The sequence below is a fragment of the Coccomyxa subellipsoidea genome (assembly GCF_000258705.1).
Source record: "Coccomyxa subellipsoidea C-169, whole genome shotgun sequence".
Classification (NCBI taxonomy): domain Eukaryota; kingdom Viridiplantae; phylum Chlorophyta; class Trebouxiophyceae; family Coccomyxaceae; genus Coccomyxa; species Coccomyxa subellipsoidea.
Genome location: NW_005178034.1, coordinates 1504134 through 1531463, shown reverse-complemented (window position 1 = coordinate 1531463; position 27330 = coordinate 1504134). Strand labels below are relative to the sequence as shown.

General features: G+C 52.4%; 10 protein-coding genes across 10 annotated transcripts; 6 read left to right on the top strand and 4 right to left on the bottom strand.

Moving 5' to 3' along the window:
- Window positions 1-1313: 1313 nt before the first annotated feature.
- Window positions 1314-2635, top strand: COCSUDRAFT_53679 (hypothetical protein). The gene is made up of 3 exons (XM_005647341.1): window positions 1314-1391; window positions 1836-1949; window positions 2170-2635. Exons 2-3 carry the CDS (start codon window positions 1863-1865, stop codon window positions 2287-2289), a joined length of 207 nt encoding a protein of 68 aa, XP_005647398.1. The 5' UTR covers window positions 1314-1391; window positions 1836-1862; the 3' UTR covers window positions 2290-2635.
- An 849-nt stretch (window positions 2636-3484) lies between these two features.
- On the bottom strand, window positions 3485-4624 carry COCSUDRAFT_42441 (hypothetical protein; the record flags this gene model as incomplete). The annotated part of the gene is made up of 4 exons (XM_005647340.1): window positions 3485-3667; window positions 3921-4073; window positions 4320-4403; window positions 4559-4624. The coding sequence occupies 4 exons, from the start codon at window positions 4622-4624 to the stop codon at window positions 3485-3487; spliced, it is 486 nt and encodes a 161-aa protein (XP_005647397.1).
- A 751-nt stretch (window positions 4625-5375) lies between these two features.
- On the top strand, window positions 5376-7760 carry COCSUDRAFT_66423 (hypothetical protein; the record flags this gene model as incomplete). Its single annotated transcript, XM_005647339.1, has 6 exons — window positions 5376-5604; window positions 5705-5826; window positions 6055-6253; window positions 6550-6748; window positions 7045-7228; window positions 7599-7760. Exons 1-6 carry the CDS (start codon window positions 5412-5414, stop codon window positions 7758-7760), a joined length of 1059 nt encoding a protein of 352 aa, XP_005647396.1. The 5' UTR covers window positions 5376-5411.
- Window positions 7761-7876: 116 nt separating this feature from the next.
- On the top strand, window positions 7877-8954 carry COCSUDRAFT_63974 (hypothetical protein; the record flags this gene model as incomplete). Its single annotated transcript, XM_005647338.1, has 3 exons — window positions 7877-7885; window positions 7949-8090; window positions 8485-8954. 3 exons carry the CDS (start codon window positions 7877-7879, stop codon window positions 8952-8954), a joined length of 621 nt encoding a protein of 206 aa, XP_005647395.1.
- Window positions 8955-9888: 934 nt separating this feature from the next.
- COCSUDRAFT_33407 (hypothetical protein) lies at window positions 9889-10736 on the bottom strand. Its single transcript, XM_005647337.1, has one exon. The coding sequence runs from the start codon at window positions 10517-10519 to the stop codon at window positions 10331-10333; it is 189 nt and encodes a 62-aa protein (XP_005647394.1). The 5' UTR covers window positions 10520-10736; the 3' UTR covers window positions 9889-10330.
- Window positions 10737-11309: 573 nt separating this feature from the next.
- COCSUDRAFT_29437 (cytochrome P450, C-22 desaturase) lies at window positions 11310-17487 on the bottom strand (the record flags this gene model as incomplete). Its single annotated transcript, XM_005647336.1, has 11 exons — window positions 17184-17487; window positions 16821-16978; window positions 16311-16435; window positions 15579-15900; window positions 15191-15293; window positions 14804-14923; window positions 14113-14334; window positions 13658-13795; window positions 13027-13116; window positions 12217-12386; window positions 11310-11436 (listed from the first exon to the last, which is right to left on the bottom strand). The coding sequence occupies exons 1-11, from the start codon at window positions 17223-17225 to the stop codon at window positions 11310-11312; spliced, it is 1617 nt and encodes a 538-aa protein (XP_005647393.1). The 5' UTR covers window positions 17226-17487.
- Window positions 17488-17707: 220 nt separating this feature from the next.
- COCSUDRAFT_16114 (hypothetical protein) lies at window positions 17708-18230 on the top strand (the record flags this gene model as incomplete). Its single annotated transcript, XM_005647335.1, has 2 exons — window positions 17708-17935; window positions 18063-18230. The coding sequence occupies 2 exons, from the start codon at window positions 17708-17710 to the stop codon at window positions 18228-18230; spliced, it is 396 nt and encodes a 131-aa protein (XP_005647392.1).
- Window positions 18231-18243: 13 nt separating this feature from the next.
- Window positions 18244-19846, bottom strand: COCSUDRAFT_33406 (DUF143-domain-containing protein). The gene is made up of 6 exons (XM_005647334.1): window positions 19704-19846; window positions 19548-19601; window positions 19297-19449; window positions 19113-19169; window positions 18900-19006; window positions 18244-18605 (listed from the first exon to the last, which is right to left on the bottom strand). The coding sequence occupies exons 1-6, from the start codon at window positions 19713-19715 to the stop codon at window positions 18437-18439; spliced, it is 552 nt and encodes a 183-aa protein (XP_005647391.1). The 5' UTR covers window positions 19716-19846; the 3' UTR covers window positions 18244-18436.
- Window positions 19847-19993: 147 nt separating this feature from the next.
- Window positions 19994-21924, top strand: COCSUDRAFT_24068 (hypothetical protein; the record flags this gene model as incomplete). The annotated part of the gene is made up of 5 exons (XM_005647333.1): window positions 19994-20353; window positions 20446-20648; window positions 20875-21024; window positions 21324-21431; window positions 21698-21924. Coding segments are annotated over exons 1-5 (810 nt in total), but the record flags the coding sequence as incomplete, so codon positions are not given.
- A 2841-nt stretch (window positions 21925-24765) lies between these two features.
- COCSUDRAFT_33405 (hypothetical protein) lies at window positions 24766-27317 on the top strand. Its single transcript, XM_005647332.1, has 8 exons — window positions 24766-25142; window positions 25225-25266; window positions 25375-25441; window positions 25562-25658; window positions 25814-25911; window positions 26122-26199; window positions 26452-26565; window positions 26850-27317. Exons 3-8 carry the CDS (start codon window positions 25433-25435, stop codon window positions 27024-27026), a joined length of 573 nt encoding a protein of 190 aa, XP_005647389.1. The 5' UTR covers window positions 24766-25142; window positions 25225-25266; window positions 25375-25432; the 3' UTR covers window positions 27027-27317.
- Window positions 27318-27330: the final 13 nt, after the last annotated feature.

The window sequence follows — 27330 nt, the reverse complement described above, 5'->3', positions numbered from 1 at the left end:
GGCAAGAGGTACCGAGATCCTGGTTTTCAGAGCAGAGTTTCTGCGTGAAAGCTTGAAAGTGACGTGCAAAGGCAGTTTGCTAACGCATACCGGTATTAAGGAGTCCTTGCCAAGACTGGCAGGATCTGAGGTTGTGTTTTGTTCTTGCTGGTGCAGCACAAAGGCGGGGTACATTGCAGATGACATTGCCGACAACCTCATGATCAAGGGCGCCAGGAGTGGGGGCATAGCCCGGGATGACATCATGGGAGGCAGCTGCATCCACCCCAACTGCCTAGATGCCAGCCTCAAGCGCAGCCTGTCCGCCCTGAACTTGGAAACGGTACGAGATCCCTGCATGACTCCTGCTCTCCATCATGTCACCTTCTGTTCGCCGTCTGATGATGCACAAAAAGTTCTCTAGTAGCTTGGTATGTGAATAAATGTATAATTTTAAACGCTTTGTCATCGAGCCCTACTTACTGCATAGTTAGCAAGTGGCGCTCGGACAGGTGATCTCACTGCTGACTGAAAGGGGGATGTTGTAGGTGGACATTTTGTACCTGCACAACGCAGCGGAGTCCCAGATGGATGGGCCGGGGGATCAGGCCTTCCTCAAGAAGCTGAAGGAGGCGTTTGTATGGCTGGAAAAAGCCAGGAAGGAGGGGAAAATTGCCGCTTATGGAATGGTGAGCTATTCCCCTTCCTCCAACACACCAACCACGTCTCCAGGCTAAGAGGTTTTAGTGAACTGAGGAACGCATGGATGGCACCTTATCTGTCTTGCGAGCCCTGCGCATTTGCAGAATGAAGCAGACTGGATGAGTTGTGGTTAAATTTGGTGAGACAAGTGTTGGCAATGTGTGCAGGCAACATGGGACTGCTTCAGGAAGGCGCCTGAGAGTGGGGGCTTGCAGCTGCAGGACATAGTCAAGCTGGCAGAGTCAGTCGGCGGCAGGAATCATGGATTCAGGCAAGAAGTTCCTACAGCCCCACCAACATAGATTGTCCTGTAAATCCAGCCAGCAAGATGCCAACCTCACCTTTTCACATTGGCGCTATCGTGTGCTTTTATGAGCTGGAATCCAAACATATATGAAGGGCTGGTCCAACAGCTGCAAGAAGCTCTCAGACTTTCCTCTTTGCTCAGCCCCCACAGAGAGTTGATTGTTCCCTTTTTGATTTCAAATCAATGCCAATGCTGACTCACACTTGTTACTGCGCGCAGGTATGTGCAGCTGCCGATCAATGCGCGGCTGCGGGAGGCGTGGGAGCAGCGGTGGCAGGCGGTGGAGGTTGAGGGGACCGCACAGAACAAGACCTTCATGGAGGCGGCTGCGCGGCTGGGGGTCGGTGTTTTTGCGAGCGCACCGTTGCAGGAAGGGCAGTTGCTGCAGGACTCCCAGCTGCGGGTGAGGGCCGAGCCTGCCTGGTGCCACCTCAGATAATTTTTTTTTGAGATTATTGCATATTGTTCCTGATAGGAGGGAAAGTTCTGTAGACCAGCTGTAGGTAAGTGCTGCCACAACCCTTGATGGCCTGGCCAGATCCAGTACAGGAAAAGGAAAAGGAACGCCAAAGAATTGTGTGCTTTTCTCGCACACGTGGAAGTTGTATAATGACTCTGATGTGGTGCTTTGATTAGTAATGGCATTTGACATCACAGTCATCTAGAGTGAAGACCGGCGGGATACTTTTCGTCAGCGTTCCAGTATGCTTTAGCATGCGGTGCAATGTGCCAATACTTTTGCAAAGGATGAAGAGCAGGGAAGGGACTGCACACTAATCCAGTGCAAAACGACCGCGTGGAGCTCTTAGTCTCAAATTGGAGATGAGCAAGGGGGTTTTGTTTGCAGGCCAAAATTGACGGTGTGGAGGAGCTTATGGTGCTGGGCAACCTTGGCACCAAGCTGCTGCAGATCAGCCGGAGTACCCCCTACCTCACGACTGCATTGATCGGGCACAAATTGGTGCGCGCCTGTTGTTCAGAGAGTAACAAGCAAACGGCTGCCAGGCTTTTAACCATGAGTGGATGCATACATAAAAGCCAGTGCGAGCCCCAAAGTAGGGAGGGCGGGCCGCCTTGCTGTGAGCGTTTGCATGCTGCGTGTCGTTTGCAGAATCAGGCATAAAGAGGAATTGATCAAAGAGGGAAAAGTACAAGCGCTGATGCATTGGCATGGTCTGCAGGCAAAGCACGCGGACGCGAATGTGAGGCTGATTGCTGTGGATCCTCTGACCACAGACAAGTTCCAGGAGATCATGGCACACATCAGTGACAGCACCCAGCAAACAAGTGCACAGCGCTGATGCATGCAAGAGCACTTTATATTCTTAGGCAAGATGCTATCTAACGTCGTCATAATAAAATCCACGATTGACACCAGATCTGATTTGGGGGGAAAGTTGATGAACCATACTGACCTGCGTGTACAGCGGCAGCTGTAATAGATGACATTTCAGATCTTTTGCTGCCCTGCTCCTGATGCATTTTCTGCTGAGTCATGCATGCACATAGTAGCAGATGTCTACAGCTTGAAATGACTCTTTAGTGCTGCTGGATAAAGTGACTGCTTGACGAGGAGAGTCCTTTAAAAGGATGTGCATTCCGGATCCACCATTGTAATCTAGAGACTTTGTAACATATCTGAACACCACTTTGTGACAAACTGATTGACACTTAACGTGATCTGACAAGATAATCATCCCTGCACAGCATAGATGGGCTACACGCATGGTCAGGAAATCTCACACGCAAACACTTGCGCGTTAACTGCCAAAATGTCTACACGTGCTGTACACGTGCGTGTAGGCTTGGGTCACGTGCCCGATTACGTAATCACTCAGAAACCGTCAAAAATAGCTCAAAACCCGCCAAATTCATAGTAGAAGGATCACCAAACCTTTCAACATGCTGTGGGAAGTCTTACAATGCTATAGGGCCATTTACAGTGTGCATGAATGCTTCTTTTAGATGAGGAAGAATTATAGAGGGTATCCTCCTCGGCTCCACCCCGTCTAGTCAAGAGCCATTGGTGGGGAAAATCTATAATTCTTAATACCCAAGCATGCTTGAATGAGCTCTCCAGGCTTGGGAACGCCTACCATGACATCTTACCCATGTTTGGTGCCCTAGAAGTGCTCCAAACCCCCATAAATAGGAGTTTGCGTGTGGAATGCGTGTATTAGGCCAGGAAATTCCTACGCTAGAGTACAGTGCGTGTACGTGTAGCGTGTACTTACACTAGAGTAGCGTGTAGCCCATCTATGAATTCTTTGATGCAGAATATTCCAATTAACTCATCCTTTTGCACTTGTCAGCTGACGGATGCTCCCTGTGCTTCAAGGCCCCCATGTGGTGCAGAAAGGGAGCTTGAAAAAGAGACTTCAACACATTGATCTTCTCAGACCAAGAAAGAAACATCCAGACTGGATAAGACAACTACTCCGCTCATACATGGCAGGGCTCTTGCATCACAGAGAAACACTGGCCGCTGGGGCCGTCTCACGACGCCACGGGCAGCCCATTGACCTGCCCATTGCATGCACTCTGGGGTTGATCCAGGGGCGGCTGCGTGCCAGGTGGCATCTGAGCTGGCAGCGACCACCCCTGCTGCTGCAGCCAGGTCAGCAGCGCTTCTCGCATCCACTCGTGCCGGCACTTGGCGCATGCCTCCTCCACAGAACACTACCGCACACACATACACAACACTGAGCCACCCGCTTGCATTACCAGAGTGTCAGCACCCGATAGCATATAAGAATCCGTCCAAGCTTGCTTGTTGGGTGGCATGCCAGCAACCCACAGCATGCTCACCAATCTCAATGGCTCCATCATTTTCACTAACATGCACAGAAGCTCTACAAGGCAATGCGTACAACTGCACTGCACCTGTGACGCCATATTCCTTCTTTCACAAGATGATTGCAAGGCAGCGCACCCAGTGCCGCTGCCGCTGTTCCTGCTCTGGCCATGTGCGAAGCTCCTCTGCGACATGCATGACAAACATGTGCACGACGCACGCCACCTGCGTGCCTGCGCTGTGCTGCCTGTCTGGCTTGCCCACATACCGGAACCTGCCCAGCATCGGGACCTGCGTATGCATGCCCATCATCACATGTCTGCAGCGGAACAGACGTCACTCGTGCATTCCTGAGAAGCACATTTATGCCCCATCTGATGATGAAACTTCCATCTTGCAACTTCTACATGTTGGGAAATGGATTTAGACAAGGTGAAGAATCCGATTGGCGATCAGCAGGAGAAATGTACGGGAAGAGCTATGCATGCAAACATGCAAGGCGTCCCCAAAGTATGTGCAGAAGTCTGAGCAGCACACCTCCAATCTGCCGCGGACTCCAGCTTCCTCAATTGTCTCCCGAGCTGCTGCTGCCTCAACATCCTCATCCGTTTCCCAGCCTCCCTGCACCGATGTTTGGGCCGATCACGCCTCTCATCCAGGGTACACCAGACTGGCACTCAAAGCAGCTCCATTACTCCAGGTTAAGTAACAGTGACATCAGGGAAAAGCTCTAGAGAAAAAGTAGAGCTTCCAAAGGCAGATGCTGGACGACAGACCTTGGGGAAGACGAGGCCCTTGCTGCTTCCCCTGCTGCTCACCAACAGCACTTCCACCCCTGCCATCCCGTCTTTGGCGGAAGTGATACGGATGGGTATGCACCTGCAAGGGATCCACACAAATCTGGGTTGTCATCAGACCAAAGAGTTGTTCACAAGGACATGACAGCCACAGGACAAAGATCAATGTCCATCAAGTCTAACAAAACCCGTAATTATTATTATGCTTGAATTGATCGCTAGTAAAACAGCTTTGTAAGACAAACTGCTAGCTTCCAGGGCATTGAAAAGGAATGAAAGCTTACCCAGCAAGCAGTCGCTCCCCATCAGCGCTGTATCGCTGAAGATCTCGACCCACTCTGGCCTTTTCTGGGGCAGGCAAGGGTTCACTGGCCAGCATGAGGCTCAATGAGCAAGAAGCCCCCTTTACATAAGTTCACAAAGCCTCATTGTCTTCTTCCCAGGGATGGGCTGGCGGCACGCACCGCCCGGATGCTTAGTGAGTGCCACAAAATTGTGTGATACTATTTTGACTCTACAGGTCCTTGTCCCCGTGCCCTATCAAGTCCCTGGGTCCCCCTGGATTCTATACCTGCTCCCTGAAGACTTGCCTTTAACACGAATGCCCGATTATTGAGCGACTCCAGAACACACAGAAAGTGTACACAGGGATGTAGGAACTTGCTTTTGGGATGGATCTGGCGTCCGCAAGGGAACTTCGAGGTGTCTGCATGAAGGTCCAGCCAACGCCAAAATTGGACCTCTGGGAGCCGTTCTGTTCAAGCATTGATCGCGGGTGTGTCTGCAAACCTGGCCTGGCAAGAGGCCATCTTGGAAGACATAGTTGGCGACTATGAGGCAATCAATGCCAGGCAAAGTGTGTTTTATCTTGAAGCAGCCATTTCGAACTCAAAACCCTCTGGCCTTGTCTTGCTTGGGCTTGCTCATCTGTATCCTCGTAGTCCGCGCAGCAGACGATGACGTTGTCATTCCAATGGATGTGAAATCGCTTTCAGAGAGCCTCTCCCCATTTTCGAATCAGACAGGTGCGAAAGCTATACCCCTTGATGTCGTCACCTTCTCTTACAGTTTTAGCCCAACTTCGTTGGGTGTCATTACTTGTGTAAGGTGCTTTTGTGCATGCAGACGTCGGCATATCCACAGAAATGACACTCTGTGAGTGCGAAAAAGCTGGGGGAGCTCCAAACGGCCTGTCCTGTGACAAGGAAGGCTGGTTCATCTCCAGCTTTGAGCGTGAAGGATCTTGGGTGCGATCTCTTGTCAATCTCACCTTAATCACTGCATACACAACTCCAATTCCCATCCAGGAATCCAACCGGACTTTTGTCCCTTTGCAACTCTGCTATCCGTAGTGGAGCTGCAGGTTGTTCCTGCCGCTACTATTCCAGATATGGCTTGCGTAACCCATTTGAGAAGTGCTGATACCACTATGTCCACTCCATCTGGCTAAGCAAGGGTGTCTGCAATGTCTGCAGCTGAGTGGCGGAGGTCTGGTGCCGCTGTCCCATGCAATCTGCTGCCGACCGTGCCTGCCCTCAGAGCTGCCCAAGACGGCGGCCCCCATCGCCCCTGACGCCAATGCCGTCGCGGTCATGTCCATCGGCTGCCACGCGTCTTCTGGCAGCGGCCCCTGGGCGCTCAAGTGCGAGGAGCAGGGCAGCAGCATTGTCACAGGTGCCCTTCAAGGCCCCTCCTGTAAATTTGTACTCATACTGCGCAGGAGCCAACCTCTGTCTGCCTTACCTGTCATGCATGCATGCCTGGAGCTGCATGCATGCTTCCGACCCAACCTGCTCTGGTTTTACAAGGGCACACCTGCCACACAGGTGAGTTTGACATTTTATTGCTGCAAGCGCACCCTCTTTCGAGGGCGGCTCGCAACATGTCAGTTTGCCAAGAAACGCTGGCAACTTGCGATATCCATTGTTACAGATCAAGCTGAAATATATGCCGTATGCGGTGTGCTGCAGGGTGGGAGCAGGCGGTGTTGGTGTCGAGCAGCATCGACGCGTACTATCCGATGGGGGGCGCGGCGTGCTGCACCCCCTCGCTGCTGCTGGAGACGGGGGACGCGTGGGAGTTTGAGCGCTGCGACTGCGTGGCCTCCAATGACATCAACTGCGGCGGGCTCTCCACGCACCGCCTCCTCTTCGGCTTCGACCACTGGCGGTGCGGCCTCCTATCTTTTTCTCAGTCTCCTTTGTTTGCTGGTGGCGCTGCTATCAGGACATAAAATAGAAAAGGGAAAAGACGAGGTGAGAAAGAAGGTAAAATGCATAGCAGAGGCAGATGGCTCTGGAGCGCTGCAAAGGTACTTTGGAAGCACGAGAAGGGTGCCTATGCCTCCAGTGCTTCTATCTCTTTGCATGGCTCCACTGCAGCGCACAGCTAGGTCCATGCAATGTGAGGATGCGGACACAATTCACCATGTCTGGTGAGGTGTTAATGTATCATGTGAGGCGCAGGATAACGCGGACGGGGGACTTTGTGCCGATAGGGCCGGCGCAGTGCTGCAAGATGTGCCTGTCAGATACTGTGCACCCGATGGACTTGTGCGACGACCTCAACTTCTGCTCCGGCCACGGCATCTGCACGCTCGGCTCCTGCCAGTGCCGCCCCGGCTGGGCCGGCCCCGACTGCGGCATCCCTGTGCGCGCCCCCTACACCCTCTCTCGATGCTGTTTGTTCCCTGGAGACTCCGACAACAGGGGTGGACATTATCTAATACGTTGATTATTACCCCCGGCGGTTATATCTTTGCACCCTGGACCGAAGGCAAAAATAGGCATGCACGAAGACAAGTCGGAGGACAAGGGGATGCCAACATCATCATGCTAACGCTGCAAGATAAGCCCGTTATCTGCACTCCATCGGGATTTTGTTATGCCCGAGGGGTGCCTGGTTTTCACATGCAAAAAGCGCCTTATATGGCATGCAGTAGAACTCCTGGGAAGAGGCATGCAGCAGATGTTGGCAGAGCGCCTGGATTGCTGAAGGGTGGGGTGGTTGTATATTGTAGGGAGGCGGCATGAATCATGGCCTGCCGCAGTGGCTGGTGTCAGTCATCATCATGAGCAGCTGCGCCGCGCTCTCGCTCCTCATGCTGGCCATCAACCGCCTCATCCGCTTCTTCCAGATGCGCTCCGCAGGCGCGCTTCGCTCACTTCAAAAAATAATTTAAAAAGACGCACAACCTCGGGACTTGAACCCGTGACCTCTTGTACCCCTGCATCTTGCTGTGTGCTGCTCTCCTTGGGACCACCAATTGGCACAGCAGAGTGCCCTGCTGGATCGGTGATGGCAGAAGTGAGTCCCCCTAGGGTAGAGCTGCAAGGGGGGTGTTGAGAAAGTAAATGGGGGGTCGCAGAGAACGAGGGGAGCGAAAACGGGGAGCAGCTGCGGGAGCCGCTGGTGCTGCAGATCGACGGCGATGACGACGGCAGCGTGGGCTCCGAGGACACAACCGACTGCGAAGACAGCGGCGACGAGCGCGCCAGCCAAATGGCCGCAGGTGCTGCACCTCTTCTTTGTGATAGTCAGTCGCACTGGATATTGGCTGCTTGGGGTCTTGGATGCTACAGGGTCCTTTTCAAGTGGGCACGACTACCAATATTCCGCAGAGTAATTCAGCAGCTGGCATTTTGAGGCATAGCATTGTTTTTGCGGGCAGTGTTGGGTGCTTACCAAGCTCAAGAAGACAAGAAGCTGAGCACTAGCTCGCCCAATGAGTTTCCAGGGCATCATTTACACAAAGGCACTGCCTGACATACCGAATGTCAGCAGGCCGGATGCCCAGGACCTCCAAAGAAAGGGAGGGCTGCCTGGTGGTCACTTAGGATAAAAAAGACTGACAATTCACAAGGCCATCCCATATCGCAATTGTCATACGTCTTTGCTGCCTGCAGAGTTGGAAGCTGATGAGAACGAGGGAGCGCCAGCGGTGGCAGCGGCGCTGGAGGCAGGGGTGCTGGATGAGGGTTTCGGGGGGCTCACACAGTTGGAGGACCGTCAGCACCTGCCGGCACCTGCCGCAGACGGGAACGCCCCTGGAGCCGAGCGCGCCGGCGCCGCGGTGCAGCCGTCGCTCGCAGACAGCGGCGAGGGTGCGTTGCCGGGGGAGCAAGGGACCGAGGAGCCTGCGCCGGCGGCTGATGGGATGGTGGATGTGGTGGAGAAGGAGGGGCTGCCCGGCAGGCGAAAAGCCGGGCAGCTGGGCGTGCCCGGCCGGGAGTGCAACGTGTGCATGATCCGCAACGTCCAGGTGGCGCTGATCCCCTGCGGCCACGCATGCATGTGCCGCCGCTGCAGCCGTCGCCTCTCCCGCTGCCCCGTCTGCCGCAAGGAAATCCTGCGCCGCCAGCGCCTGTACATCTAGCCATTTCCCCCGGCATCAACCCCTGGCTCGCATGGAGTTTGTTTTGGCACGCTCCCAGTAAGGCTCTTAGTTAGCGTGCATGGGGTTTCCCGCTTGCAGTCCTGCATTGGCGCGCTCTCAGTAATCGCTTAAAAGCTTGCATGGGGTTCCCTGCTTGCAGTGCTGTGTGGCACTCTCCTAGCAAGGCTCTTGACAAGCTTGCATGAAGTTCATCTTTGCAGTCCCGTTTTTGACGCTCGTAGCAAGGCTCTTGACAAGCTTAGTGCTGGGGTTGGGCTTCTTTGCCGTATATGCGTGAGGATGTTCTTTGCACCCAGTGCCGCCCATTCGGGGCTGGTGATCTGGTGATTTAAAATCCCCCTTTTAGGCAAATCTGATTCTGGAATGGGCTTTCTACGTACGAGGTGGCCTTGTAACATTTGTAATGTTCTGTAAAATATGGTAGGATAAGGTGCAGGGAGTCCTGTCTCTGCTGGGCTTGCAACAATCCACGTGTAGCATTTTGTAAGGCGTGGCACATATCAATGTATTGGGATGGATCATCAAATGTCCCCTGAGGTGCCCATTTGGCAGGATGGAATAATCTAGGTCTCAAGGATTTTTTGGCCACCATGTGCTGGTCCAGTGTTTTATGGTAAGTAGGCAAGTCCTCAAAATTTCTGTGTGTCAATTAACAATAGATTTTGGAAAGTGTGCGCAAAACATGTCCCAGCACTTTTCTTGGAACTCCATCGCACTGCAATTTCTGATAGCTTGAATCTGGACTCGCTGAAGTTGACATCAAGAAGGCACTGGATTTCACACTTCGTGTGAGCTAGCTGTGAATGTGATTTGAGTTGTTTGGAGTTTAGGGCAGGGATGCACATTGCAGTAGTTGATCCTCATGACTGCATGCATGCCAATAGGATGTCTATTCAATCTGTAACACCTTATTAAGCTGACAATCACACTACCTTGCACCTGCTTCTTTAGACTACAAAGAAGTGGTTTTTGGCATAGGTGCTGGTCTGCAAGTTTGAACTGTCAACCCCAAACACGCTGTGTGCAGGCTCCAACTGGCATGCTAGTCAGTACTGGGTCGCATGCATGCAAAGGTCCTGCCAAGCTACGCTACCAAAGATATCGATTGGCAACATCACATGTCTTTGACTTCAGGACCATGCTCGACCTCGACTAGATATATAGACAAAAAGGCATGGCACAAACCCACTCAACGTCTGCTACAGTCATGCATGCTCACATGGTCTCATCGGCTATGTATACATGGACGGCACTTTGTTGCCCAAAACCATGAGCACGACATACTCTTCGCATAAGGAAGCCAGTCTTGCCAACAAGTTCACTTTGTCCTGATGGGAACGTCATCTAAATCTACACTAGAACATTGGGGACAACCACTTAACAAAACTAAATAACAATTTTTTTAAACTCCTGAGACAGCAGTTTTTGCTCATCAACGTCAAGATCCACCCCACGTAGAAAGAATATGCGCAATAAATTATGGTTTGTGCACCAATGTGTGCTTTGACACCTCTGCAATGCCCCAAAGAGGGCTGTGCAGGCATGACTGTCCATAATCATCGCCACATCATGCCACCACCTGATAAAGGAATATCTCAGAATTGTACCTGCTCCCTGGACGTCCAGATGATCTCGCATTGCTGTCACAATAAGCCAGCATGTGGCCGACCACTCGAATATCAAAATCACTGATTATGTGTCTCAATTCTGCTACGTGCAAGGCTGCCAAAAGGCGCCAGGCCTTAAAAATAACCACTTGCCATAACAGCAGCTCTTAGGTAATTCAGTCAGCTGTCCGAGACCTTCAAGAAGGGGGCGTGCAGTGTCCCCGTCATACGAACAGCTGTTATCAGCCTGTGGCCAGTTCTCACCGTGCAAAAATAGGTGGAAGCTGAAAAGTACTGTGTCTTTGCTCAGCGTCTTTCTTTTAATAAAATGCAGGAGGGCAGCACGCCCAAAGCACCAGAACAAGCCTGATCCTTGCCAGCATAGAACATGCCGATATATATATGTGCTTCAAGCAGCAGTCCAGGGAAGTACCATGCTTGGCGCGAGCCAGATATTAGAGGCGCAATCTACTGAACAGGCTAATCATCTGTCCTCACGCGTGCTGGTTCCCACTCTCAAGTGATATCAGTACCAGTCTGCTTCATCTGCCGATGCAGGGCCTCTGCCTCCAGTGTGAATTTGCCAACTCCTCTTCTGCCCCATACTGTCATTTTCAGAGGCTGCCATGACCCCTTTCCAGGACAGCCAGCTGAGAGAGTGCACGCTTCAGTATTGCTGCATGTCTTCTAAAGTATCTGCTGTGGAGCAGGCCCAAAAATGGCCCATTCAAGCGCTCAGTGCCCCTCTAGGGTGCAGGGTTATGAGGGAGTCATGGGGGTAGATGGTGGGTAGGTAGAGCCAGTTGCTGGCGTCATCCGCCGATGCCTCAGTCCTGCGCCTCGTCCAGTCGCAGCTGCAGCAGCCACGCAAGCACCCACATCTTAGGAATGGCCTTGACGGTGCTATGACATTTTTTGACTCCCAAATGAATTGTCTGCAGTAGAGGTCACTCGTCGCGAGTCCCGCAGCCACGTATGAGACTATGAATGTGCAACGCCTGGTCCATCTCTACAGGACGGATGCCATCGTAAGCGTAAGCCATGGCTGAAAATTGCCCGCTCTCAACAACAGGAGAAGGGCTACACATTCACAGCCTGGTATACAACTGGCGTTCCGCAGCGCACCTGGCGTTGAGATGCTGGGAACCCATAAAAATAAAGAATTCAACATTGGAAGAATAGCCCATGAAGAGCAAGGCCAGGCTGTTTGACTGCTACACTGTGTCACAGCTAAACTAGGTATTGCACTGTGAGGAGTATGATATCTATCCTGGTGGTATCAGGTGTTTGACTGCTGGGGTGTGTCACACATCAAATTATATAATCACAGTATGCATTGATCTGGCAAGTCCAGCAAGGTGCAGGAATTGTGGCACCGCTACCTTCACATGCAGCTTGTCTGCAGACGCACCTTGCCTCTGGCAGAGGAAACTTTGTGCTGATGGTAGTTGCGTTGTGCAACATTGCATGTAAATTGTTGATACACTCCTGGAGACCAAACCAGGTATGCCAGCCGCATTGTTGCTTGCATGTCTGCCTGGGCAGCTTTTTTTGGCACTGGAGGTACCTTTTCTTCTCATCCTGCTTTTAGTCACGTGCTCTACACCAATATCACTCATTTGAATGGGGCGCACCTGGTGGCCAGTATTGCCAGGTAGACGATGAGGTGGTTGGAGGCGTACTCGCGGCCCACGCAGTAGTGCGGCCCACACCCAAACGTCAGAAAGTTCTTGGCGCACGTCATGTCCTCCTTGCGCTCGGGTCCAAAGCGGTCCGGGTCAAACGCGTGCGCGTCCGTGAAGCCCTGCGCAGCAACCCACGCTTTGAATTTGAATTTGAATTTGAATTTGAAGTTGAAGTTGAAGTTGAAGTTGAAGTTGCATTGGAATTTGCAGACACAGTGTGACGAGACGCTGGCAGGGACTCGGCTGACTGAACTGGACCATTCATGCCATTCTTCTAGTAACGAGACCGAGACATGTGAGTTTTCTTGCATCGCAGCCTTTTCCTTCTGAGTCCTCAATTTCACTCACTCACTTTCCAGCAGGGACTTCATAGAGAGTGCAGAAGGAAGGCTCTTTAGCTGGACGAACAGAGAATGAGTTTCCTCACACAGGAGATGACCAAAAGGAATTACGGCACAAGGCCCTCAACCCTTGCTGACTGGCAACTTCCTGCTTCACTTTCCTGCTTCAAAATGCGACTCAGGTACCACAAATCTCAAAAAAGTGCCCGCGACACGCCGCATCTTGCTTCAGGATGCAGCACGCCAAACTTCCTTCAGATAGATCAGCAGCAACTGCGCACAATCGCAAACTTGCACATTGTCGCTTCAGGGATCCACTGCTCCAGCAGAGCTGCGGGTCTTATGTGCTGTCTTCCACAGCACAATGAGCAAGCCCTCATCAGTCCCTTGAAACTTCACAAGAAGCTGCAAGATATACCTGCATGGAGGCAGCAATGAGGGATGGCATGAGCAGCGCCCCCTTGGGAGCGGTGTAGTCCTCAGTCAGAGGGAACTCCGCCTGAGTGATCTGCGCAGGCAGCACAAAACACCCTTAACTCTACACAAAGCCTCAATCTTCCTACAAGCACAGGTCACTCAGCATGCCAATCGGGTGTCTCCGCACAACCACATGGTATGATGGTGCCGTTGTGGTCATATTTCAGGCTGGCATGGAAGAGCACCTAGTGCACTATGGATTCATGTGCATTGCCACCCATGGGGACAGCCTCAGCCGCAATCTATGGCATGCACAGGGCGGGACCACGCCAGAGTAGTGGCCTTCACTAAATGTATAAGGAGTCGGGGGATACCAATCACATTAGCGGTAATGCTGTAGAAGTATGACAATGCACGCTGTTCCTGCCAGGGGCAAGGTGCGTCTGTAGACGGCCTTCGTAACGGCTGCCACACATTCTGCCCGTGGTGATGGACTCGTCAGGTCCACGCAAGACCCAGTCAACCGTGGGCACGAAGCTCAGTACTACACCGCCCACCATCCGGGGCCACACATGAGTATGAGTATGCTATGATCAGCCTTGTTAGTGTCATAAAGTAGTAAGATGAGTCACCTGGGGCACCATGGGGGCGGGCGGCCGGTAGCGCAGCACCTCTTTCACGACCTGGCGCGAGTATGTCATCTGATTCAGCACATCGCCCGTAATCGTGGCACTCGCCTCTGGCCTCAGCCGCGCCTGCTCCTCCCTCACCTGCCACAAACAGGCGGCTGTGTCAGATACAGACCCCCTATAGAAGGGGCTGCATTGCGCAGCGCACTGCCCAGGACTGTGCGCAAGCGTGTTCAGCTTCCAATGACATGGGAGCTTTGATTGGCAACAACAGGCAGCAAGAGGGGCAAAGATCTGGAGATTGGTGCTTTGATAGGCTTTGCAGATGTGCACAGGGCGTTCCATGTGCAGGAATTGCCATTTGCATCTCCAGCGCTAAAGGAATAGCCTGCTCCCATGCCGAATTTGGCTAGTTTGGCGCAGAATAATGACATAAGCCAAAAACAGCATGCGCGCACCTTTTGGAGGACGTCTGGGCGCTGGGCGAGGATGGCAGTGAGCCAGACGAGCGAGGCGGTGGACGCGTCCTGGCTGGCAAACAGAAAGTCCATGATAGTGTCCGCCATTGCCTCATCGCTAGTGTGTCCGGGGGGCGCCTCTCCGGCCGCCTCGGACTCTGCAATCTCCTCCAGGCAGCGCAGCGCCCAGAAGTCCATCAGGCACCGCGGCTCCACTCCAGCCTGCATCACAACCCCCAGCTTATAAGTGCGCCCAATGTATGCTGGTTCTCAGAGGTGCCTGTACAAACTTCTGTTGGATCCCTTAAAGGATGCCTTGCTGGTCCTGTCAAGCCCAACTCAGGAGCTCTGCAGTGCGAGCATGTAGAAATTGCTAAAGGTGCCACTGGACACTTTGCGCACAGCGTTGGAGGCCATCCCAGCAATGCCTGCTCCCATTTATTTTTTGCATTTGATAGAGATGAGCGAAAAAATGTAATTTGGAGTCAATAGCTCATGCCAGGAGTGCACACAATCTAAAATCGCACACAACCAAACCTTGCAATGCAAAAACGTGGAGGGGGTGACACTTCATTGCTAATCTTACATGCAGAATGCCGATGACCTGCCGAACAAATGTACAGTGCACGTGCATGCTTGGCTTTTCCACAACCGAGGGCCTACGAGTGAAAGTGCTGAGTGGATGCTGCACCTGCAGTGCGGCCTTGCTGCGTGCGGCTGCCTTTCGCAGGACGCCCAGGATGAACAGCCGCCCCTGCTTGCCCTTCCACACCTGAGTGCCTGGCAGGCACAGCGGAAACGCCAGGAACCCCTGCAGAATTTCGAATCCAGATTCAAAAATTTTCACTTTAATTTTCAAGTTACTCACCAAATTGCCAACAGCAGCTGCAATGGACAAAGAGGCTGTCTGATGAACCCACAAGCTATGGATGTGAAATTCTCTTCTGATCGTGCCCAGGTGAAGAAAAGCTGAGTGTTTTGGTTGCATTGCTGGTGCAGCAAGCTTTCAGGCACACAAGCAGATGAGTCTTTGAGAGTGTTCCCAAGTTCAGAGCAGGCTGGGAGAAGAGACAGGCACCTGAGTCATGTCCATGAAAGCTGCGCTGAATTTCTCCCTCTCCGCGCCGTCGTCCAAGTACGGCCCGGCAAACACGTGCTGCGACGTCGCCGCGTTCATGTCCCTGCGCAGATTCCATAATCTTACCAATCTGCGCAGCTCCTTCCTTGTGCACTCTACTGTCCAGGCTCCTGCTGAATCTGGCACTCGCCGGAGGTCCTGAGCCTATGTGACCTATCACATACTGCTTGAGCTGGACCAGAAAGCTCGTCTGCATGGGCGGTCGAATCTAAGGGAGGCATTCCAACAATGCCAGGGCACAGACCTGCAGAACACCAAACGTGCACAAGAGCAGCAATCCAGCATGCAGTCACAAGCTTCAAGAGGGACGTTGGAGGCAGCACCCCACCTGATGAAGTGGCGGATCTCGATCTCCCGGCCCTGCGCGGCCGCGAGCCAGTCGGCGATATGGGCACGCACCACGCCGTCTTGCAGCTCCACATAAGTCCCAAGCGCCTTGCGCGTGAAGAGCGCGAGGAAAGATTTGCGGATGGCCTTGTGCGCGGGGCCATGCATGAAGGCCAGATTGTTGGGGCCCAGGATGGCCTTGGCCGAGGGGTGCACGGCCATTAGTAAGGATGACTCGTCGTTGACCGACAGCATGCGCCGCGACACGTCCACGTCCGTGCTGAACACCATCAGCTTGCCCAGGATGGAGTTGTACGACAGCCCTGCGCGCGAGTATTGGCCGGCCTGTCAATCGGTGAAAGAGAAGAGGTTATTCCCCACTGCGCCATGCGCATGCCTTGGAAGGATTGCAAAAATGAAATGGCACTGGCAACACTTTCTGCTACTCAGTGCCTGCACATTCAGCAGTGCTTTCATTGCAAACTAGAGTGGTCTGCACGTAAGTGCTTCCTTGAAGAATTTCTAGTCGCTAATCCAAGTTATCTTTGACTTCGCTCTTGTTTCAAGCTCCCCAGAACCACACTCTGCTGCTCAATTTGATTTTGCGCAGGGCGCATCTCTTTGGCCCCATATTCTCAGGTGCTATCCTAGTCGGGCTAACTAATTAAAGTCAGGTGATGATGGGCTGCCACAGAAATGTGTGGGAGCCGGGGCAGCAGTTGAGGGCGCGCACCAGGGAAGGCGGCCTTGCGCTGGTCCTCCCAGAACTTGTAGGGGTCCAGCACCATTTGTACGACGCCCCCCACCAGCGGCACTGCGTATGACGGCCCCGGCAGCATCTTGCCAGACCTCCGCCTCCTGCACTCATTATTATTATTACAAGGTCGGCGAATCCAAAGCCAGAGGCCATAGGGCATACACGCAGAGCGTCTGCATCCACTTCCGCGGGGCCTACAAAAATCTGCAGCCTATCAATCATGTCATCACTCAACATGTGCATGCACTCAACTTAAGCTCCTCAGCACATGCCCGAGACACCGGGCAAGCCCCTGCAAGATCTGGTGAAGTCCTGCACAGAGCAAAATTAAGCAGGCAACAATGCATCACTGAGACATGCGCCAAGTGTGTGTCCGGAGACCTTGCTCAGGTTGCATCAGCACAGGGCAGGATTCAGTGAAAACAATACAAGCTGCTGGTGTGACATTTGAGGCGTGCGCAGTGCTCGGATCTACATGTGCAGCACCTTTTGGCAAGAAAATATGCTTGCTCCCATGTGAGAAAGAGCACTACGAGCGCCATTGCGAGCTTCCAGTAGCTGATGGATGGAGAGCCCAAATCGCGTAATGGTGGCTTGCCCGAAACCATTACCGTGTCATTCGTGGTAGTCCATTGCATCAGTTCCTACATGCCAGTGTGATCGCATTAGAAGTGCTTTTACGTCATAGCGGTACTCACAGTACTGTAGCTTATTCATCCTGCCGGCGGATCCGAAACGCGGAACTCCAAACTCAACAGGGCATACGAGTGCCAGTCAGATAGACAATCAACTTATAATAGTATGCATTGGATAGAAAGATCGTATACTTAAGCCATGGAGGGCCCGTACCAGTCCTGCGGTACCAAGAAGAAGCTCGCTTGCGTTCAACATAGCGGCGAAAACACGCTGCCTTGGCTCACGATCTTGTGTTGACAAACCTTAAAGTGGATCCTCAACCCTCGACCCGGCGCAGATCGTCACTCTCACGTCCCTTGGTCTCCACCGACACGTCGTTGACTTTTTCAGCTAAAAAGTCGTCTTTTTTCCGGGACAAGAATGGTCAACGCATCTATAGAATCGACAAATATGACCTGAACCAGACCAACAAGGGAGGACTCAAGCTCTGACGTCCCCTTGAGCAGGAGTTGATGGCAAGTGCCTGCCGTGAATCGAATGGCATAAGGCCCAGGATTAGACCCCCCAGGTCACTTTGAAACTATTATCACCCTTCTAGGTTTTCGCAAGACAGACTCTCTTTCTTAAGTTTACAACTGCATCTCAAAGCAGCATTGACGACAGCCTCTCTCATAGTGTGAGTTTGTTTTCATCGGTGACAGCACTGATCAGTTGCGAGGAGCTTTGTATTTTACACAATGGCCGAAACACCTGGAGAGAGGAAAGCCAGATTGAAAGCTCTCAGAGATGCAGCTGCATCAGCAGACGCCACAGAGCCATCCACTTCAGCAGCACAAGGAGATGAGCCAGTTTTGAAATTCAGGAATTACGCAGTAAAAGACAACAGGATAGAGCACCAGACAATCGAGGCAGCACAGGCACCAGAGTACCAGGAGCCCGTCCCAGAGCCGAGCATTGTTCAGGAAGTACAAGGAGAGGTAAATCTACTTGCTCTTTGGAAGGAGCCACACGAGTTTTGCATGCTCTTCACTTTGTTGGTATGATGTGCTTGTCTTCCTACAGTTGGATCCAACTGGGGTTTCTGCCTTGCAGGGCGATGTCCTGTTAAATGTAGTGCCAAAGAAGGCCAACTGGGATCTGAGGCGAGACGTGGAAAAGAAGCTGGCAAAGCTGGAACGGCGGACGCAGCGAGCCTTGGTGCAGTTGATGCAAGAACAGCAACGGGAGCAACTGGCCCAAGATGGAGGACATGCAGATTAGGCATCTGGCATCTCCATAATTTTTTTATCAGTGTTAGTGTTGTTTCTGTTCTCAAATTCTAGAGGATGCCCATCCACAAAACAAATGCAGACTACAGTCATGCGTTGGCCTGGTCATGCAAAAAGACGATTGCCTTCAAGATCTTGATTCTAGAAGTTCCTGCATTCCCACAGGGTTGTCCAAACATCATCCATTGTGAAACAGATCTAGCGCAGCTGGCTTGCCCAGTCAGGGCTTGAACGCTGCTCTGAAATGAATGGCAGTGAAACTTCCTCGGCTGCGCCGTAAAAGCTTTCAAGATCATAGTACTCGCGCTGGTCCGGAGTAAAAATGTGCACGACCACATCCCCAAAGTCCAGCACCTCCCAAGCACTCCTGTACACAAGCCACACCACATCACATGCTGCACGCCAGAAAATCTACATTGCTAATTCCGCATGCGGCAGCCCAAGCTGGACTTATTGCTTTGTTCTGCACATGATCTGTCAGCCACAAATTGCCTGCACAGAATGCCCTTGATGCAGACAGCACTACGCTTCGGCGCTGTCTTACTCAAGCTAGCTTCCCTATTAACTGGTGTCTGATGCGGAGTAGAGGTGAGGACTAACACTGACATCAGAAAGCAACGAGGTGTCCAGCGCTAAGCTTTTTTATCAGGCAAGCACGCACCTTCCACGTGACACAAAGCTCGACTCTCTATCCAGCTCCTTGGCTCTGCGTTCCATCCTGGCAATGACGGCCTGCAGCTGCGGCCTGGAATTCACAGTCACAAGCACCTGCACGATAGACACCTCATTTCAGGCATAAGAGCATGCAGACAGGCATGTGCCATCTTCAAAATTCATTCAGAAGACGCAAAAGCCCCAAAGGTGAGGAGCTTACAAGATAGGATGTCCAGTAGACCAAGGGGGCCACGTGAAGCACTGAAATCTCTTCTCCCTGCAAAGTGACAGCTGTGATTTAGCGACTGCTCTTAAGAGGATCCATGCTTTCAATGCAGGTGGCACGGATCTCTAATACGTGCCAAGGGAGCAATGTCATGATGATAGTCTTAGCTGCGAGCTACCTTCACATCATTTGCTATCTTTGCGAGCTCAACAGCCAGATCTTCTCCATCAGTGCCGCTTGTGGAGGCATTGCTTTTTGCTTGCTCATCCACCTCTGCGCTGTTCTGTTCCCTCTGCTGAAGCACCGCGCTCTCCAAGGCTTGGGCGTTCCCCTGGAGCAGGGAGGGGCATCGTAAATACAAGGTGGAGGCCTGGAACCTCAAACATGTTGTAAGCATTCGGTGTCACGTTTTCTGTGTTGGGTTATTACCACTGACGGTTGTGCAACCCGAGCCAGAACTTTCGGTCTTCCAGAGCTGCAAGCCTGCGCATTGTCAAGAAATTCCATGTCAGACCGCGCGACCAAACTTCCTTCAATTGCAATTGATCAATTTAATGTAAACAAAAGTAAGTCTCTGTGCCATACCTTGCGAGGCATGAATGCCGAGGGAAGAATACGAACACTGCGGCTAGGTGTTGAAACCAGCTCGCTGTGCGTGCACTGCAAAGAAGAGGTCTGCATGATGATAGCTGCTTAAATCTATTATTAAAGGTCTTCTGGCACAAGCTTCTTTGCTAAATTTCTTCTCGAAAGTTGCTGTGATGGGCGGACAAGACGATCATGTGCCACGCTGGCGGTGATGTGGCAGTGACGTGAGCAGGTGGTGGGAAGCAGGCTTCCCTGTGCGTTGCTCTCCTTGCATCTGAAGAGTGTCCAATTGAGACATTGATTATGCTTCCCAACGCCGGATTTGGTTGATTTACACCAAATGGTTTGACATCGTGATCTCTACTGAGACCATCGTTTCTGCTAATATCCCAAATGCTCTGTCCTGTCTGTACCCGAGGAAATTATGATCATTGTAAGGACGCGATGGTGATATTCTGAGGCGCTTGCTTGCATTGGTGTGTCCAACGCTACAAACAAGCGCCGCTTGAGTGGATGCAAACACATGGCCTTCAGACAAGTATGCTTGGGAGGCCCACCTGGCATCATAGGATGTATGCTGATCACCAGCTGTATCCTATTCGTATGTCGGTCTGCTACCATCCTCCAGACGGTGGAGACATTCACAGGTGATTGTCTCCACTTGATCCCACGACTTTCTACAAGATGAACACAGGTGAAGCACGGTCGACCCACATTAAATGCGACACCTTTGATGCAGACACTCTGCCGAGCTATTCGTCTGAGGTCACGGACCCACAGTACGTAGTGGCCCTGGATGTGGGCCGAGGGGGGAGCGAGAGACCGGCGCCCGGATGGGCCCGAGTGCTGGCGATGAAGGACAAGCATGGCCGCAAGTTCAGCTGCCGCATCCCCGAGGTCGACTCCACTGATGGGGATGACACGGGCAACGCAGACAGCTTGGTGAGAGAACCATGCACCTTGAGTGCCGGTCTTGGGATCCACGATGTAAAACACACAGTACAATCACAAGCTACAATTTTGTTCTAAATTGCAGAGCATATGCAATCTCGAATTAAGGGTTTTGGTGACAAAAGTGGTGACGAAGAAGCAAAATGAGCACCTCAGCAAAGGAATTTAGGCCCACACACTGGCCTGCACTGCTCTTCAGTGACAATATCTGTCCCAGGCGATTGCGGGAGGGGCGGCTGTGCAGAAGAGTCCTTCGGAGTTGCTGTCGGCGCTGGACACGCTGTGCCTGTACCGCATAGACGATTGGTGGACGTACGAGCTGTGCTACAAAAGACACGTGCGTCAGTTCCACAAAGAAATTGACAAGGTGCGCGCCTTGTATTGAAACCTGGCCTTCCCAAAGAAAGAAAGCAGCACCAGCTCTGTCCGCGCTTTTGGCTTGATGTATCTGGACGCATGCCTTTAACCTCTTGCAGTGTTCCATGCGGTGATAGATGAAGACTGATGAACTCATTCCTTCTGCCCATACTCTTTTAAGTGTCGACCAGATGAGATGGGATCACATTCAAGCAAATTCCATGGCGGCATTGAGTCTGGTCTTTCTGCTGTTGGCACCACGTCATTAAGAGGTACTCTTAAATCATTGGGATTTCCCTTTGCTATCAGGTGGTGGCAGAGTACACCTTGGGGGAGTACAGTGAGGAGGATTCAGACATGGATGAGGTGCATGAGGATAGCTCAGTCGCCGGCGTGAGCTCAAAGTACATCAAACAGGTGGGCAAATAGCTCCATTCCTTGACTTTCAGACCGGCTGCGAATGCATGCGCATGATTTAGCAGACACTATCTTGCTTGTAGCAATCCTCTGTGCATACTGCGCGCTTATGCCTCCTTAAGCGGGTCAATGGCAGCAACCTTGACGGGTAACCCAAAATCTTGAAGAGCAAGTCAGGAATGCCAGCTTTATGTGGGGCAGATGTTTGGTGGTGCACGAAAGGGTAGTGCATCAATTACTTTACGTTATTTTTTTGTGCTGAACAGGTGTACAAGGGCGGGGAGCCGTGCGACATCACGGGGGAGCCGCGCGAGACGGAGGTGCGCTTCGTGTGCAGCGAGGCCAGCAAGGAAGGCATCACCGGCATGCGCGAGACGGCCACCTGCCAGTACCGGCTCACCTTCTCCACCCCTAAACTCTGCACCCACCCGGCCTTCCGCGCCCCTCAGGCCCCCGTGCACCACGTGCTCTGCACGCTGGCCGCTGACTCAGCGGCGGCCGCCGCTGCCGCGGCTGTCGCGGCGCAGGGGGACGGCGACGGCGGGGCTGCCGTCGAGGGGGAGGCGGATCCCCCACCCAGTGGTGAGGAGGATCCGGCGGTGGCGGCGGAGGGGGGGTCCTCCCCCGAAAGCTCGATGGCGGACCTGCAGCAGGCCATAAAGGACGTCGGCGAGGGACTGGGGGTCAACACGTCGTTGCTGGAGAGCGCCCTGATCAACACGGATGGCGGGGTGGCGGATCAGGTTGCTGCCGGCCAGAAGGCGGCTGCCGCGGCGCAGAGCGCGGCCGAGGCAGCCTCGGAGCCTGTTAACGCTGAGGAGCCAAAGATCACAGCAGAGAAGGGGAACAGAGAGTCTGTGGTGGGGCCCCCGGCGCCACCGGAGAGGGATCCAGACGAGGAAGTGTTCTACTATGATGATGATGGGGAAGGGGAAGAGGAGGAGGATGACTTGGACTTCTCCAGGTCCGGCATGCATGCCGAGCTTTAGAGCTTTAAGCAAGAAAGGATTCTGTGAGCTTCTGCAAAATCCTGCCACTTTGGGATGCTCATGAGTCACACTGTGGCACAGGATGGTTCTCCTGAGATGAGTGCATATATGGTGGAGTCTGGTGTAGCATTTTGCCGGGCAAGGGAGAACGGCGTTGAGAGAACCCCGATAGTGCTTCCGTACAGCATGGTGTGGCAGCATGTCAGTGAGCTGACAGGTCAAGTCCCCTGTGCAACAGTCTCATGGTGACCCATATGCATGCACGCACATGCCTGAGTTTCATATTGGCCTATTGATAGGTAGAGGCAGTGGCACTAGTAAAGCACCAGGTGTTCACATCACCCGGAATCCGAGGGCAATCGCAAAAAGGTTGACCCGCACCCGTAGATCTGATTCAGTACAATCACACCTCAGTCCTGGTCACATGCAGCACATGAGCTCCACGTGCTCCATCATCTCTAAGAAATACTTTTGCTCGGGCAAGGGAGAACGGCGTTAAGATAACCCCGATAGTGCTTCCGTACTTGTTGAATACTTGTATGTGCTGAGGTCAAGAATGCTGCTCAATAAGGAGTTTTCAGCTTTGCTTTGAACTTCAGGGCATTGACAGCCCATCCCGCTGCCATATTCCCGCGACGGCTCGGTGCGATTTCTACAAAAGACATGTACTGGAAAATCGTAAAAAATATCGTGAATGATTCCTGTGACGTTTGCATGCGTTTGCAGGCCAGGGAACGAATACGTGCTTCTCGCTCAGATCAGGCAGATGCAGAAGCAGGATGACAACCAGCTGTACAGGTGTGCTAGGAACAAGACAAAAAGATAGATTTGATGCATGCTCCCTTCTTTGGACCTCTCTACCCCTAACTAGAGCAAGGCTAGCCACATAGTGCTGAATGTGCTTTCATGTCTTGATGCAGCATCAGCAGCATCACAGAGGATTCCACTGCCCAAGAAGCCTTCCCTGACAGTCACTCACCCGGAGCTTGCCTGCCAGTGGCACCCCACCAAGAACGGCGAGAAGTGGCCTGAAGATTTCACTGCAGGAAGCAATGCCAAGGTCTGGTGGCTGTGCCCAACGCCCTGCTCGTCATGCGGCAAAGCACATGAGTGGGAGGCAAGAATATCACACCGCGCAAAGGCAGGCAACCCGACCGGCTGTCCCTTCTGCTGTGGGCAAGGCATTTGCACCTGCAGCTCATTGGCAACCACAAAGCCTGACTTGATGGCGCATTGGGATTATGCAGCCAATGAAAGCCTGGACCCTGAGCAGATTGGCGTCAGCTCCCATAAGAAGGTGTCCTGGATGTGCCCCCAGCATGGCCCCTGGCTGGCAAGAGTATATAATAGAGTTGCTGGTACTGGCTGTCCAAAGTGCCGGCAGGTAAATTGTGCCAAAAACCGTTCAAGGCGGGGCCTGCTGAAGGATGAGCACCCGGAGTTGGTTGCGCAGCTGCACCTCACCAAGAATGAGCACCTGGATCTCGACAAGCTCACCAGCGGCAGTGGAAAGAAGGCGGTGTGGGTGTGCCATGACCGCAAGAACGCTCCTCCTGGATGCACCCATGCCCATGAATGGAGTGCTCGAATTGGTGACCGCACTGGCAATGCAAAGCGGGAGGGAGCTGGCTGCCCCTTTTGCTATGGGCGTGTGGTGTGCCCGTGCAACTCCATTGCTGTGAAGGCGCCGGAGGTTGCTGCGCAGTGGCATCCCACGCGCAACGGTGACAAGCGACCAGATCAACATGGTGCTTACAGTCATGACATCGTGTGGTGGCAGCATGTCAGTGAGCTGACAGGTCAAGTGCATGATTGGCAAGCTGCAACAAACGATCGTGTTGGGAGTTGGAACGTGAACAACCGCCTGAGCTGCCGTCAGTGCAGAAGGGAGGAGCACCAGAAGCTGATCACGAGATAGTCTTGAAATCCGCGGATCAGATACTGACATACTATACGAGTATTGCCTATGTGAGATAAACATTTTTTGTGCCAATGCCATGTTGAAAGCAGGCAAGCATGTGACTGTGGCCCTATAGGGCCCTACCCAAGCAAGAATGCAGCTCGGAGACACTTCCTTTAAAGTGCTAAGTGTCCTTATTAGGGACTCAGGCTGTTGCGTGCCTGCTGGCACTTGCAAATTCCAGGAAGAGCGCTCATGCACACGGTTGTAGAGCAGACTAAAAGTTCATAAGTTGTTGACAGTATGCGCACGTCAATGTCAAATTCACAAGCATGCAGCAACATGCAGGCCACCAAGTATCCGTCTAACTAGGCAACCGAACGCCAGCTCAGGAGGACACAGATCTTTACTCCACGTTTCTTGAGATTCACAAACTCCATGCAGAGACGTGCTAAGGTAAAGTTACTTCAAGTGCGTTTGAGTTGACATGTATTGTGGCGTCGCTTCACCACCTAGTGTTGGGAGCACGAAAGCACATCACTGCCCTCTCTCAACAACAAGGACGCAGTCTGTGAGCATTGAACCGTTTCAGTGCCATACATCTAGCAGATCTCTTAATGCGCGACTAAATCCACGCGAATGCGGGATGCAGTCTTTTAGTACAGGGTTGCTAGGAAACAGATGTCCTAGGAGATGCAGCTTCAGGAGGCAAGGGACAATCAGGACGTTCGCCAGTTCCCAGATCAAGACAATTCCTATTTTTCCACTCAACACTGTTGCATTTCCAGCTGCCGCATTTCCTCTTCATATCTTCGAAGCGAGGTGAGCTTGCCCCTGCACATGCCCACGTGGATGCTTGCTTTTTACATCGTTCCTCCCTTGAAGATTGCCCATGGGGTTACAGGTACCGTGTCCTCTTCAATACACTGCTTAAAGGAGCGGATGGGTGAGCTCCACGCCCTTGACTTCTTTGAAAGGCTCTCAGTTGTTTCATCTGACAGAGAAGTGTGAGAACTCCACTTGACGTCTGATACTGAATCTTCGTGGCTTGCAGACTTGAGGAGGGCTTGATTCAAGATGACAGTCCCTATGCCGGAACAAGGCGCTTTGGAATGTGCTGGGTAAGCTTTTCCCGCACCACTGCATAACATGCCAATCTACTACACTTCTCCTGCTGCACAGAGATTGTCAAGCTTTTTTCAACTTGTGTCCTCATATTGAGTGTGTGTTGATGCCTGCAGTCGGACTCCAAGGGCGCCATAGCAGCGATAGGGACCACACTACTGATTGAGAGCCACATGCGCATGGATGACGGCAGGTTAGGCATCGAGAACAAAGGTACGCTGATGATCATTTCATCTTGCCGAGCATCTTGTGTGTGAAACAGAACATCTGCAGATGCATGCTTTGGCAAGCAGTCGGTAAAGATTGCCAGACCCCTCTCCACTGCTGAGTTGAGGCTCTCAGGAGGAAGAGACTGTGCGGCCATGCAGGGATAGAGCGGTTCAAGGTGCTGCGCATCTGTGAGGAGCGGCCAGTGCTGATCTGCGAAGTGGAGGTGCTAGATGAAGATGATGACTCTCTCCCAGAGGTAAACACAATCAGACCCTTTGGCTGTTTAATCAAGCTACAGATGCTGACTGACATCCCTTGTCATTGACAAGTTGTCAAGGCAGCACTGACGCTTGACATGACTTGGGGGTGTCTCAGGCAAGAGCAAAATTGGACAAATGGGGTAGAGGCGAGGCATGCAAGCATCCCTGACCACTCTGCATTAGTAACTGCATGGCATGTTGTGCAGGTTCAGGCGGAGGCCGATGAAGTGAGGGAGCTCTTCCGGACACTCATACGGCTGCACGTCAGAAAGGGGACCATCAAGGTATTAATTTTCCCACTTGATTGAGCTCAAGCAATTCTTAGCATGGTTGCATACTTTGTTCTGCAGGCTTCAGCCCTCTACAACACTTCGTCGAATGTTGTGCTTGTTCAGTCCTCTGTGGGATCACTGTCTTGCCAGTAGGACCAGTCTCCTGTGTGGGACCATTCGCCTGCCAGAATCGATGTAGGATTGAGGGTAAATCAGGAATCTTTTGTGACAAGTAAGAGCAGCTGGCTGGCATTGTCTGCATAGGTTGGTGATGAGCAGTATGAGCCAGAGGAGCTGAAGGACTTGGGACCCAGAGACCTGTCCTACTGGATTGCCTCAAACTTCAGAGAAATGCCTCAGCACCAGCAGATCCTCCTGCAGGCAAATCCCAGCACTGCATTACACTTATTACACAGCAGCCACTGCATTACTCTTAATACACAGCTGCATGTGTATGTATAGGAATAAAAGTGACTGTCCTGCCTTTGGCCTTATTGAGTTTAGACCCAGAGGCTGTGGCACAAACAACTGTCAAGACAGCAGCATTCAGAGCGCTGTCTTCTGGCGCAGATTACAGGTTGAGATACGTAATGCAGAAATTTCAGGGAAACGGTCATTCATTCTTGATATGTACCGCTCTAATGTGTGCAATGGACCTGCTGCAGGAGAACAGCACGCTGCAGAGGCTCAAGGATGAGAAGGGAGTGCTGGAGGGGAGTGTGAATTACTTGAGGGCTAGGCTGGCAGTGGAGAGCGCATTCACAACAGACTCAAGCAGTGAAGAGTCTGCTGGCAGCGAAGATTCTCCCGAAGGGCCGGAAGTGACACCTGAGCAGTGATTACAGAGATGAGTGCATGGAAATGAAACTGATATCACTGTACATCAAGAGGCATATGTGATGCCCAATTAGGCAGGTACCGCAGGCGCAGTACCTACTGAGCTTAGTATGCACCTGCCCCCAATCCATGTGGACAAGAAATTCAGTCTCTTGGCAAGTATCCTTAAGCAGTTTGCCATATGTAGGCTGCCAGTGCAGGGTACATCTACGGGTGTGTGTGTGCCTGTCTTCCAACACCGAGGGTACACCATGTTTATCCATTGTGGAAAGGATAAAAATCTAGAGTATTGCTAACTGCAGTTGG